The sequence below is a fragment of the Oryctolagus cuniculus genome, chromosome 3 (assembly GCF_964237555.1).
Source record: "Oryctolagus cuniculus chromosome 3, mOryCun1.1, whole genome shotgun sequence".
Lineage (NCBI taxonomy): Eukaryota > Metazoa > Chordata > Mammalia > Lagomorpha > Leporidae > Oryctolagus > Oryctolagus cuniculus.
In genome coordinates this window covers 62,171,349-62,185,665 of record NC_091434.1, presented here as the reverse complement: position 1 = coordinate 62,185,665, position 14,317 = coordinate 62,171,349, and the positions used below count along the sequence as shown (strand labels likewise).

General features: G+C 44.3%; 1 protein-coding gene across 5 annotated transcripts in view; it reads right to left on the bottom strand.

Annotated features, from left to right (window-relative positions):
• The window catches only part of CCDC141 (coiled-coil domain containing 141), a 202,846-nt gene that overhangs the window by 64,358 nt on the left and 124,171 nt on the right, over window positions 1-14,317 (bottom strand). For all 5 annotated transcript variants that reach the window (XM_070070578.1, XM_070070581.1, XM_070070582.1 and 2 more), the window contains one exon: window positions 13,861-14,033. In XM_070070578.1, coding sequence (XP_069926679.1) covers window positions 13,861-14,033 — 173 coding nt within the window. The remainder of the gene's footprint in view (window positions 1-13,860; window positions 14,034-14,317) is intronic.

Here is a 14,317-nt window from a genome sequence, read left to right as displayed (position 1 = left end):
TTGATCAAAGGAAAGATAGGACCCCATCTTTGCCAGCAATTCTTAGAGGAACTGAAAATAAATTAATAGCGCTCCATCAGTCCTCCAGAAATGTATACTGTTCTTCAAAGCTATATTAAGTTAGTGATGGTGGCTAACAGAAACTTGGTCAATTCCAAATCATTTTGTTCTGATTTTTTTTTTTTTTTTTGACAGGCAGAGTGGACAGTGAGAGAGAGAGACAGAGAAAGGTCTTCCTTTTGCCGTTGGTTCACTCTCCAATGGCCGCCGCGGCCGGCGCACTGCAGCCAGCGCACCGCGCTGATCCGATGGCAGCAGCCAGGAGCCAGGTGCTTTTTCTTGGTCTCCCATGGGGTGCAGGGCCCAAGCACTTGGGCCATCCTCCACTGCACTCCCTGGCCACAGCAGAGAGCTGGCCTGGAAGAGGGGCAACCGGGACAGAATCCGGCGCCCTGACCGGGACTAGAACCCGGTGTGCCGGCACCGATTCTAAGCAACATGATTCCCAGTGAAAATGTTGACGGACCTTTGGGCCTTCTCTGCGAGAATGGATTAGATAGTACTGTCTGTAGGGCGAGCAGGAGGTAATCAGATTTTTCCTGATGTTGACATTGACTTTGCCAAGCATCAGAGATACTCAGTAAGGAAAGAATGTGAAGGTTTCTTCAGACATTTGTTAGAAACCTTGTAATGGGACTATTTTCTACTTTGTTCATTGAATCAATAGTGGAGGAAGTATGGGAAAGAAAAATAACTGTTTCTTTTTTCCTCAAAAAGCAGAGACATATTCACTTCTGGTTCAAGAATAGCCTGTTCTGTTTACCATGTGGAAGCAGTGGCCTGATCTTTGCATCTGTTGTGAACTGGGGCTGGGGGAGTGGAGCAAATCCCAGTGTTAATGTGTTCTAATGATTCTTTCTGGAGAATGGCAAGTTGCTTTTAAACCTTTCATAAATTACTATTGGCAGCCCATCTGGATTAGGAGCGGAACCAGATGGTATGCACTTGACAGTTTACTCTGTCTCATCAGAAAGGATCAGCTGACCATATTTTTCTTTTCGTCTGTGGACAAATTACACTTTAAACATGGGGGGGGGGGGGGATCTCATCTTCAGCTTTATGCGTCTTTTAACAAGAACCTGAACAGTATCCCTTCATGCCTACAAATGTTTTTATTTTGGAAGAAACAATTGCTGCTTTCTAATTTTCATCTCTACTTTATTTTTTTTATTTTATTTATTTATTTATTTATTTTTTGACAGGCAGAGTGGACAGTGAGAGAGAGAGACAGAGAAAGGTCTTCCTTTTGCCGTTGGTTCACTCTCCAATGGCCGCCGCGGCCGGCGCACTGCAGCCAGCGCACCGCGCTGATCCGATGGCAGCAGCCAGGAGCCAGGTGCTTTTTCTTGGTCTCCCATGGGGTGCAGGGCCCAAGCACTTGGGCCATCCTCCACTGCACTCCCTGGCCACAGCAGAGAGCTGGCCTGGAAGAGGGGCAACCGGGACAGAATCCGGCGCCCTGACCGGGACTAGAACCCGGTGTGCCGGCACCGATTCTAAGCAACATGATTCCCAGTGAAAATGTTGACGGACCTTTGGGCCTTCTCTGCGAGAATGGATTAGATAGTACTGTCTGTAGGGCGAGCAGGAGGTAATCAGATTTTTCCTGATGTTGACATTGACTTTGCCAAGCATCAGAGATACTCAGTAAGGAAAGAATGTGAAGGTTTCTTCAGACATTTGTTAGAAACCTTGTAATGGGACTATTTTCTACTTTGTTCATTGAATCAATAGTGGAGGAAGTATGGGAAAGAAAAATAACTGTTTCTTTTTTCCTCAAAAAGCAGAGACATATTCACTTCTGGTTCAAGAATAGCCTGTTCTGTTTACCATGTGGAAGCAGTGGCCTGATCTTTGCATCTGTTGTGAACTGGGGCTGGGGGAGTGGAGCAAATCCCAGTGTTAATGTGTTCTAATGATTCTTTCTGGAGAATGGCAAGTTGCTTTTAAACCTTTCATAAATTACTATTGGCAGCCCATCTGGATTAGGAGCGGAACCAGATGGTATGCACTTGACAGTTTACTCTGTCTCATCAGAAAGGATCAGCTGACCATATTTTTCTTTTCGTCTGTGGACAAATTACACTTTAAACATGGGGGGGGGGGGGATCTCATCTTCAGCTTTATGCGTCTTTTAACAAGAACCTGAACAGTATCCCTTCATGCCTACAAATGTTTTTATTTTGGAAGAAACAATTGCTGCTTTCTAATTTTCATCTCTACTTTATTTTTTTTATTTTATTTATTTATTTATTTATTTTTTGACAGGCAGAGTGGACAGTGAGAGAGAGAGACAGAGAGAAAGGTCTTCCTTTGCCGTTGGTTCACCCTCCAATGGCCGCCGCGGCCAGCGTGCTGCGGCCGGCGCACCGCGCTGATCCGATGGCAGGAGCCAGGAGCCAGGTACTTTTCCTGGTCTCCCATGGGGTGCAGGGCCCAAGCACCTGGGCCATCCTCCACTGCACTCCCTGGCCACAGCAGAGGGCTGGCCTGGAAGAGGGGCAACCGGGACAGAATCCGGCGCCCTGACCGGGACTAGAACCCGGTGTGCCGGCGCCGCTAGGCGGAGGATTAGCCTAGTGAGCCGCGGCGCCGGCCTTCATCTCTACTTTAAAAAACACCATTTGAACTACAGAAGTGAAATGCAGGTTTTTACAATCCATTTTTTTCTGATCTATGTTATATACTTTGAGAATTTCTTATCACCATTCTCTCTCTCTCCCTCTCCCTCTCTCTCTCTCTCTCTCTCACACACACACACACACACGCAATGATGTTGCCAAAAACTTGTTGAAAAATTGAACTAAATGATATGTTTATTTGAGTGCATAAAAATAAAATCTTATTAATCTGATAATACGGGAGACAGACTGTGCTACACTAAGAATCAGTAAGCACTTATTACTGGGGTGGTACAGAGACCACATGTATATTATGCATATCACAATATACATTTTCTTTTTTTAAAAAGACTGATTTATTTATTTGAAAGGCAGAGTTATGGGGGGGGGCGGAGAGGTGGAGGGCAAGACAGAGACAGGGGGAGAGAGAGAGAGAGAGATCTTCCATCTGCTGGTTCATTCCCTAAATGGCTACAACAGCCAGAGCTGAGCCCATTTGAAGCCAGGAGCTTTTTCTGGATCTCCCACGTGGGTGCAGGGACCCAAGCACTTGGGCTATTCTCTACGGCTTTCCCAGGCCATAGCAGAAAGCTGGATCAGAAGTAGAGCAGCTGCGATTTGAACTAGTGCCCATATGGGATGCTGGTAATGCAGGCAGTGACTTTACCCACTGCACCATAACACTAACCGCACAACATACATTTTCCAAGCACTTCATGAAGTACTCATAAATAACAATGAAGAGAGGCCAGCAGTGGCGCAGTGGGTAAAGCTGCCACCTTCAATGCCAGCATCCTGTATGGACACTGGTTGGAGTCCCAGCTATTCCCCCTCAGATCTAGCTCCCTACTAATGCACTTGGGAAAGCAGTGGAAGATGGCCCAAGTCCATCCACATAGGAAACTCGGATGAAGCTCCTGCCTTCAGTCTGACCCAGCACCAGCCACTGCAGCCAAATGGGGAGTGAACCAGTGAATGGATGGGAGATCTCTTGCCCTTGCCCTCTCCAATTCTGCTTTTCAAAGAAAATAAATCAATCCTTTAAAAAATAATAATGAAGAGGCCAGCACTATGGTGTAGCAAGTGAGGCCGCCGCCTGCAGTGCCAGCATCCCATATGGGTGCCAGTTCGAGTCCCGGCTGCTCCACTTCTGATCCAGCTCTCTTCTGTGGCCTGGGAAAGTAGTAGAAAATGGCCCAAGTCCTTGGGCCCCTGCACCCACATGGGAGACCCAGAGGAGGCTCCTGGCTCCTGTCTTCGGATCAGCAAAGCTCCAGCCATTGCAGTCAACCCAGGAGTGAGCCATCGGATAGAAGACCTCTCTCTCTCTCTCTCTCTCTGCCTCTTCTTCTCTCTCTAATGCTGAGTTTCAAGTAAATAAATACATCTTTAATAATAATAATAATAATAATAAAGAAACAGAAAAGCAAGTTAGGTGGGGCTGAAGCTACAGGACTCCTGAGTTCAGGTCCAGATGCATGTGGTGATGGGCAGAAGTTCCATTCCTGTGAGACCATAGAGATCAACCTATGTGAAGGAGTCTACCTGAACCAGGCAATGGTGGCTGGGGTTCTTTTCCCTTATAGAAAGAGGCTGAAAAATGTTGGCGCCATCTGCTGCTGAGAGGCCATGTAACCAGACAAAGCAGAGGAATCAGGAACCACACCAGGCCCTCCCCGCGCTTCCTAACAGCATCTCCTGGGAGTTTCAGCGACCCAGATCCAACAACAGATGACTGACTGGAGATGGCAGGCCCTTTGAGTCCAGGTGGTGCTACTGCAAATTGTTCAGCAGGAAGGAGCAAAGAGGAAGGGAGGAGGCAAGCAGAAGCAAGTCGAAGAACATACCCCTCTCACTCCAAATCAGAGTGCAAGACACAATTCCAACACAAATGCAGAAAAGCAATCCTGAAACAAATCTTTGACAAGAGATATGTGTACTCCAGCTGAAATTAAAAAAAAAAAAACAACTCTGAGACATAAAGAGAAATAAAAGAAAATGGGATATGAACAAAAATTAGAAACCTGCAAAGGATAGGTGTTGTGGTGTGGCCACTGGGGATGCTCATGTCCCATACTGCAGTGCCCATTCAAATCCTGGCACCTCTGCCGCTGATCCAGCTTCCTACCAGTGCATCCTGGGATGCAGCAGATGATAGCTCAAATCTACGACAGCTCCACCTGCACAAAGATCCGGATGGAGTTCCAGGCACACAGCTTCAGCCTCACCCACCCCTGGCGATTGCAGGCATTTTGGGAGTGAACCAGCTGATCAAAGATTTCTGTCTCTACCTCCTCCCCCCCACCGCCGCCCCAACACTGCCTTTCAAGTGGATGAAAATAAATACACACATACACGCATGTTATATACTTGTATATAATCTGGGTCCTACTTTTACCCAACATAATATTATGAAGATACCTTCTGTCTTTAAATATTCATTTAAAAGCATTTTGACATGGACTTAGAATACCCTATTATGGGTTTGTCCTTAAATTATTAAAATTCTCTCTGAATTCACAGAATATGGAGGTAGCATTCAGGTCTACACTATCCTGAACAGCACTGTGATGGGCCTTTGATTCATCAATAGGCCTTCTTACCACCTTTTCTTTTCTTCCTAAATCCTCTCATCCGGGAGAATTCCCCTCAATCCACAGGACAGGGATTTCTGCCCTTCAGTCATCCTGGCTCTCACTGCAGGTGTCTCACTCTGGGACCCCTGTCACTCTGCATCTCACCACCTGCATCAGAAGCGACACATGTGTGCAGATGAGTATCCGGCAGAGTTCTTATCGGACCTACGGTAGCCATCTTGGATTGAGTGGAGAACGTGAACCTTGGCACCTTCCATACTGAGAGCTCCAGAATGATAAAATCCTTCACGGTGTTAACGGGTCCAGACTATATTTCTGACATTTAATCAAAACTTCTAAAAACAACAACTTAATACAGACATACAAATATACAGAAAGTGGCTGAGTTACTGTCATAAGAACTCAACTTTGTGATTTCCTGAATTTTAGTATCCAATATTTATCATCTAAATGCATGATCCAATTCTTCAAATCAATCACTTTTGGGGCTGGCACTGTGGTCTAGTGGGTTAAGCATCTGCTTGTGGTGGCATTTCTTCATTATAAGGTTTCGAGGCTGGGGCTTTTGGGGATCGAATAAGAGCTTAAATAAGTTTGGACAATGGCTGGCATTGTGGCATAGAAGGTTGAACTGTCACTTGTAATGCGAGCATCCTATATGGGTTGGCTTGAGTCCCAGCTGCTCCACTTCCAGTCCAGCTCTCAGCTAATGTGTTTGGGAAAGAAGCAGGAGATGGCCCAAGTGCTTGGGTCCTTGCACCCACATGGGGGACCCAGAGGAAGTTCCTGGCTCCTGGCTTCAGATCAGCCCACCTCCAGCCACTGCAGCCATTTGTGGAGTGACCTGGGGAGCAAATGGAGGACTTCTCTGTCTGTCTCTGTCTCTCTCTGTGTAGCTCTGCCTTTCAAATAAATAAAACTTTTTAAAATCTTCATTTATTTATTTGAAAGACAGAATTACAGAGAAATAGCAAGAAACAGAGAAAGAGATCTTCCATCTATTGGTTCAATCCTCAAATGGCTGCAATGATCAGGGCTGGGTCAGGCCAAAGACAGGAGTTTGAAATTCCATCTGGGCCTCCCACGTGGGTGGCAGGGGTCCAAGCAAATGGGCCATCTTCTGCTGCTTTCTGAGGTGCATTAGCAGGGAGTTGGAGGAAAAGGAGAAGGCAGGACTCGACCTGGTACTCGTACAGAATGCCAGCATTGCAGGAAGTGGCTCAAACTGCTGCCCACAACGCTGGCCTCCAAATCAATTACTTCCAAGTTTTTAAATGTTCGATAGCGTTTACATGAAAGGAAATCCTAGATGAATCTCTTGGGCAAGGAAACTAAGCTTGTTTTGCTGGGAGTGGGGGCTGCCTTGTTTGTCTCCCACTTCAAGATCTTTCTATGTTCACTATGATAGGGCCTGTCCTTTAAAGCCATGCCAGGCTCTCAGTACCACAAATCCAGACACCTGACATGCAAACACCACCTAAAGAAGGGTCCGTTTCAGCCCTCCAGGTGACGTCATCATCTGGATGGGGAGATGGTTCTACAGCAAGACAGAGGAGACCATCCAAAGAGAACACTGTGTGGTAGGTATTCCGCCTGCTCACTTTGGCCTGCAGGTGTCGCCTTCTCACGCAGCTCAGTCCAGCAAATTCAACAACTACTCAGGGCCTTCCCAAACACACCCCATCCCTGACCTACCCTCATCACGCAGCTAGGAATGTTGTCTCCCTTCATTTGTTCCCATGACTGCCTCATGCTTGGAGCACACTCGTTACTGTGCATCTCCCCCACTGGTGGCTTCAGGAGACTTGGGGCCAAGTTTATACAACTTTGACTGCCCAGAGCCCCAGCACTGGGATACTTATACAATGATGTTTGAAAAGAATTGAAAGAAAGAAAAAGTTTGCAGGAAAGGTGAGACTTGGCTTGCAACTAGGTTGATGGAGTACATTTTAAATGCACTAGAGTGAAAAAGAATCCATATTAAATGAGCAGCCAGGCTCCTTGTGACTATGAAGGTTGAATGAGAGGAATAGAAAGACAGAGGGCCAGGACCTAACAGAGCAGTCCCCAGCGGCATTCCAGCAGCGACTACACCTCTTACTACTGTGAGACAAGCAGCAGAGCAAGGTCCTGAGCTTCTGTGTCCCAGTTTCCTCATCGGCAAAACAGGGAGAATGATAGTGGTAGCACCCAATCGAAGGGCAGCTGTGAGGACAGACTTCAGTAATGTATGCAAAACCTACAGATGTTTAGCGTTACTGCTAATAAGTCTTTAGACAGAGTCTCCACTCCATCCACCTCTCTGGTTTCACACTGTGCCCTTCTCCCCTTGCCACCCTCTGCTTAAGCCACACAGCCCTTCTTTCTGTCACCCCTTGCTGCTGCCCTGCTGGGTCCACTCATCTTACAGCTAACTGCATGGCAGCCTCTTTGTAAAGAGCGCTTCCCTGACCATTGTATGAAATGGTCCCCGAGAGTGCTCTCTACTCCACGTCACCCTGATATTTTCCATAGCACTCATTGCTGTGTAAGAGCATGTCATTATTTGATTCATTTAGGACTGATGCTTTCTTGCCACTAGAATATGAGATGCATGAAGACAGGGACTGCACTTCTAACACCAGACACTTGGAGACCTGGCTTACGAAAGATGCTCAAAGATATCTTCGGAATGAACGAATGAGTGAATGGGCCATGGTTTACCGGAAGTGCATTCCCGCCTATAACATCAACCAAGAGAAGAGTTGGGAAGCAACATAAATTAAACTCCTCTCTTTATTTCTCTGCAAATGTGACAATGTGAAAAATTTACACTAAGAAAGTAGCAAGTACTGAATCAAAACAGAAAACACAGAGTTACAAGCAAGCAAAACATTCTGTCAGGGTGAGTCTAATAAACTTAAGCCTACCATGACAAGGCAGAATGAAAACTGATACAGTCTTTTTTTCAGGGATAGAAAATGAGATAATGTCAAAGCAAGTTTACTTGTAAATTCTAAATTCTAGCAAAGAGAAAAGGTAAATGAATTCTTCACGAGGTAGCTTGGTCTTGCTGGGTGTGTATAGATTTTTGAACTTGGAACTGGTGGCTGCACTGAAAAAATGCAAAACAGAAAGTAGGTTCCCCATGTTTGTCCCATTAAGGAAACTTGACCCTTACACAAAGTCCTAGGTCCAGCACTCTGAATCCCTGCTGTTTCTGGTGGCTTAGCCTGCTTGGTGGCAGGCTCCTGTTGGTCTATCTTTAGACTTGGCACCCAAGGATGATGGCAACAAGGCCTTGGAGGAGATTAGGAAGGCTGGAAATCAGGACCTTTCGATTCCACTGTGGGTCCAGGTTTGATCACGATCACCTACCATTATAGGCAACCTGCAACATGACTAAGAGCAAAAGGACGCACTAAACACCTTTCAAATCAAGGTGCATTTGGTATGTGACAGACGCTATTCCCTGAACAGATAACAACTATTCAATAATGACTTGAAATCATCACCAGATTACAGGTAAGAAATGGAAAAATCCAGGAAACATACAAATAATTACTATTTATTTGGTGAGGCTGCTCAAACTTCAAATGTATTTGATTCCAGGATAGAATAACGGTGTGAATCTCTGCCTAACAAGTAATAATTATGCACAATAACAAAAAAAAATCCCAGATTTACTGAGAAGCTTCATCTCAGACAGATGTGAACTTCCAAGATTCCATTTATTTTTACTAATAGAAAAAAATCCAATGAAATATCTGACATAACTACCTGTGGCAATACTAAATTGTGCCTTTTACTATCATAAGATAAATATTTACTTTTTCTTTTTCAAATGTAACCTTCCCTAGTTAGTGAAAATGAGCATGACAATTGGGTACCACTAACTGTTGTAATCATTTAAGATAACCATGTGACTCTTAGTATTTTGTTTTTAAACCTCTTCCTAAAAAGGTTTCTTTTAAAAAAAAAAAAAGTAAGTTAGTCAATTATTTATTGGACACTCTCTATATGCCAAGAGTTAGTGCTAACTCATTTGATCAAAAAATATTCCATGAAATATACATCTCTGTTTCCCACTTACAAAACTGAGGTTCAGAGAAATTAGGTTCAAAAGTCATGGCACTGTTTGGGCTCTCAGAACGCATGAAATCAAAATCCTTTCACACGAACTCTTAAAATTTTTCCAGTGTCTGGTAATAACAACTAACAACTGTAGCATTCTACGTTCTAGTAGTGGCATGGCTGGCCTTCAGAAGTCCAGGTAGCTATTGTGATGCCTAAAAGCATTTACCTTGTCCTGTTGAAATTTGTATTCCCAATGACATCATTTATTTAATATTGATTTATTTATGGGGGTAGGGGGGAGAGATGAGGGGGAGAGAGAGGGAGGAAAAGACCGAGCTAAAACTCCTGTCCACTGATGTAGTCTACAAGGGCTCACCATGAATGGGAGACTGAACCATCGAGCTGTGAGCTCAATCCAGGCTTCTGCATGGGTGACAGGGACCCAATTATTTGAGCTATCACTGTTGCCTCCCAGGGTCTGCATAACAGGAAGTTGGCACCAGGAGTTGGACAGAAGCACTCTGAACTGGAATACATGCAACCTAACAGGCCCCTAACCACTAGGTCAACACCTACCCACCCACCACTCATTTTTTTTATCACTGCTTAAACTCTCTCTTCACTCCAGCAGTGGTTGTGATTCTAAATTTCCTATATTTATTAAATAAAAGCTTCCTATAAAAAATTTCCTTGGGTTCTTCTTCTTTTCTGAGGTAATGACCCAAGTCCTTGAGCAGATGAATCTTTAGATGAGGAAGGTAAGCAAGTCCCAAACGCAATAATGCATATGATTGAGATCAGGCACCATGTATGGGACTAGTTTGCAACTGAGATTCCAATACATTTCAGTTCCATTTTTAATGGATTTCTAAGTTATATACACCTTCTAAATAAAAAATGTCCTTTGCCAAGAAACAATTTCACTTTAACTTCAAATCCTGCTGCTGCTAAATGGAAGTAGTATTGATTTGTAAAATATTATGAAATCTCAGGGCAACCAAATGCCTTAGAACCACTATGAAAGCTTAAATACCTAAGATGTTGGCAGAAATCATATTGTGAATTATTTTATAATCCAGTTACCTGACCATTAATTCAAGTTTCTTTTTTTCTTTGTTTTTCTTTCTTTTTTTTTTTTTTTTTTTTTTTTTGACAGACAGAGTGGACAGTAAGAGAGAGAGACAGAGAGAAAGGTCTTCCTTTTGCTGTTGGTTCACCCTGGCCACAGCAGAGAGCTGGCCTGGAAGAGGGGCAACTGGGACAGAATCTGGTGCCCCGACCGGGACTAGAACCCGGTGTGCCGGCGCCGCAAGGCGGAGGATTAGCCTATTGAGCCGCGGCGCCAGCCTAATTCAAGTTTCTTGAAGTAGTGCTAATTATTGTTTATTCTATTAAGATCCAGTTTGCATTCCCAAAAACAGAACTATAGATGTCCCTTTGAAAAACAGTGTATATGTAAAAATTAAAACCAAAAAGGACAAAGGAGGCAAAAAGAATCAGACTACTTCAGTAGACAAATGTATCTACTAGGACAAAATGAATGACTGAAAATGCTCAGTAAATGCCAAGGAGAGAATGTGTATAAAATAAAAGCATTATGCTATATATTTAAGTATTAAAATTAATTACCTATTAGAGCAAATATGATTAATTACAGCTGTCAAAATATTTAGCCAGTTTTCTAACTCCAGAATTAAGTATCAAAACCAAAAATAGAAATTTAGTTTCTAGTCAACAAGCAGAGACTAGATTTATCTTCATGCTTTAAATAATCAGAAAAACAGACAATATTTGAAACAATTTTTAGACACTAAAAAATAGGCAGCACAGGACAGATCAGAAACAATTGAGATAAAACTTAGATTGCAACGGCTTATTACCTGGGAGGTAATTTCCAGGCCAAATCTTGGAGAGGTAGAACCCAAACAGAACCCAAATAAAGCCCAGATTTCTTGAGGAGTTGAGAAGACTGGGATCAGACTTGGGGAAGCCATGACACCTAGAATTGTTGGGACCATTGGGCAGAAAGAGAACGCCAGGGCTCTGGGGAGGGGTCCTTGACTCATACTGACCTAGCCAGGCATGAAAGGAATCTTCCCAGGACCAGGGAAGCATCACAAGCAAAGAGTAGCCTGACCAGAGAGACTGGTGGTGCTTTGATGACATGGAACCAGTCCCCATCTTACAACTAAAGACCTCATCACCCAAAAGAGGCATCATATGGCCCAACGTCCAATAGGTAACCTGAGTCCAGGCACAGTAATACCCCACAGTATATCCTCTGCATGACCCAAGACATTTACACATTCTGGAAATGTGGACCTGTCGCAGGGAGGGGAGTAGGAGCCCCTGTCCCCATACTGGAGGCCTCAGGGGAGCACGCCGGGACTCACGCAGCCTGAAGGACAACACTATTACCTGACGCATGACTTGGAGCCAAGCTAAAGAAACTTAGGAGCTACAATTGTTATCCTTTAGTTTTTCAAAGGGGAAAAATCATTTGCCCTTCTCATGGCTTCAACTTTTTGGCTCTTACTAGAGGATCTCGGATTATTTCTAATCTTAGTTTTGCATGGTTTCCCAGCAACCATAACAGGCCTGGATTAACTACCTCTGTCTGGACTCAGATGTCTTATGGAGAGAAAATTCCCCAGAGTTACCAAATCAACACTTTTAAACACATCTAAAATAGAACAGAACAAGGCCTCCGATATATGATAAATTTGCCATATCCTATGTATTTCATTGAATTTAGTATCTTTGAGTCTCAAGGAAATTCACAGAGATGCAAAATGAAGAACCAGGATTAATTCATTTGCACAAATCTGTTTGTGGTCTCTCTCTATCCAAGTATGAGCTCTGCCTTCATTGCTTCCTAGCCAACACGGATGCCAGGAACCATCACGCCCAGTCTCCTAACTCCCACCCCTTTAAGTGTCCTTGCTTGTCTTTTTTGATAGCAAATCAGTCACTCACTAAAATTAACTCACTGAATTGAGGGAGCGGCACAGGTTCCAATCACAAGACTCATGAGGGAATTTGCTTCTGCACTAGATAATGCCTTGTTGGTATTGTCTTAAGAGGTTTCTTTTCAGAAAATTTCAGGTCTGGGGCAGAAAGTAGCTATCACCTGCATGTAGCTCCCCAGCTGACTGAAGCCCACATGGCCATCAAAAAAATTCTCTAAGGAACACAATATTTCTGACCAATCAAAGGAAGGCAGTGAGCATGCCAACCAACGAGGAGCCTGGTGTCTGGACGGTGGTGTTTATCAAGTTCCCATTCCTTTAGGTGCCCCTCTTTGCCTCTACAGCATCCGATGTCTTGGTAACTGGCAGAGCTGGAACTGCCACAGCCCTGTTACGAAAGTGCTTTGGCTCCCAGCCACTTTCACCAGTAAGCCCACATAAGCCACGAGGGGGCGTGGTTAGACGTGGATGCGAATGTGTGGATGGTGGTGGGTGTTCGTGTATGTCTGCGTGCATGTCTGATTGCATCCACAGACACGAGGGCAGACACCGCTTGTGGCCTGACTGCTCTCGCACGCTACTGGTTGTTTGTGTATTTCTCACCACCACCGAGTAAAAGGATAAACCTACAAACAACTCGGAGTTGTTCCCTGACCTGTTGGAATCCCAATCTGCTTGTCCACGAACCAAGCTCTGGACACACATTGAACATCCACCTCTCATGCCAGCTTCAACCCCAACCCCTGGAGGAGCCCAGGAATTAGGTGACAGTTTCATGGTTCCTTGCTCTGTGCAATGCAAAAAAACAAAAACAAAAAATAAACAAAAAAACACCTCCTTTCTTCTGCCACCCCAATGTCAGTGATGGAATTTCTGACTGTCAGGCAAGCGGACCCAGTCTTGCGGGTTCTAGAGCAGTCCCTCCAACCAGTTTTGGGGGTGGTTCTATATCAGCCCCAGTTACCTTTTTGTTAAAGGGAAACATTAATAGTCCGTGCCCGGTGGCATTGCTGGGAGGATTACTGAGATGATATTTCCCAAAGTTCTTGCCAGGGAACCTGGCACGTGTGGGCTCTTGTTATTAATAACATCTTCCTTTACTTGGGATTTTGTTTGGAGGGGTCATGAGTGAAAGGGAATTTTAGCACCTTTTCTTATTCCCCCAGAAAGGAAAGAAGAACAGGAAAGACGAATGGCTCATGATCTAAGAGAGAAAAACACCCCCTGCGGGGCCTGGGTACAGGAGAGGAATTGAGAACTCAGCTCTGTTTCTTGTTTTGTTCATTCCCTCTCTCCTCCTTGGAAAGAGCAGAGAGAAAGCTTTAGCATCTCTAAGTCCTCACGCTCAGAATAAGGCCTCACTTTTGGATGAGCAATGTATTCAGGATCACTGTTGACCAAAATTCAATAGATCTTTTCAAACCATATTATAATGCGGTAAATCATCAGAAGCAGGGCAGGGGTGTGGAAGGCGGCAGGAATCATGCAACTTATTTGTAAGATTGTGGGAACTGTGAAAAAGCTTGCTACATTGAGGGAGAAATAGGCTTGACTCACCTGCAGGAGTCTACTTGGCTGATTAAGGTTTGTCCTTTTTGCAAAGCATCAGCTGTGCAGGCTTTAATTTCGTGGTGTAATTCCTCATGCCTCGCTGCCAAGACAGGCAGGCTTAAACCCTCTGCTTTAAGGAGCTTAAGGTAAGCTTCAACTCTTCCAAGTACATCAAATGCCTGCCAAAGAAAACAGACTTTCATTTTCTGCTTTTCTAGTTTAAAGTCTACATTCATGTGGATGCGAAACACTAGCCATTAAACCAGGTCATTCAGTTTATTCGTTTGATCAGAACAAAATACAACAATCTTAGTCTTGGAAAACAGCTGGAGAATTTTAAGGCTCCATTCTGGGGAAAGGATCACAGCTCAGTCCTGCACAAGTAAATGTCAACACCATAAAATTACCAAAACAGTTCATGTTGAGAATGTATCTATACAGTCCACCGTTATAACTGCATGGA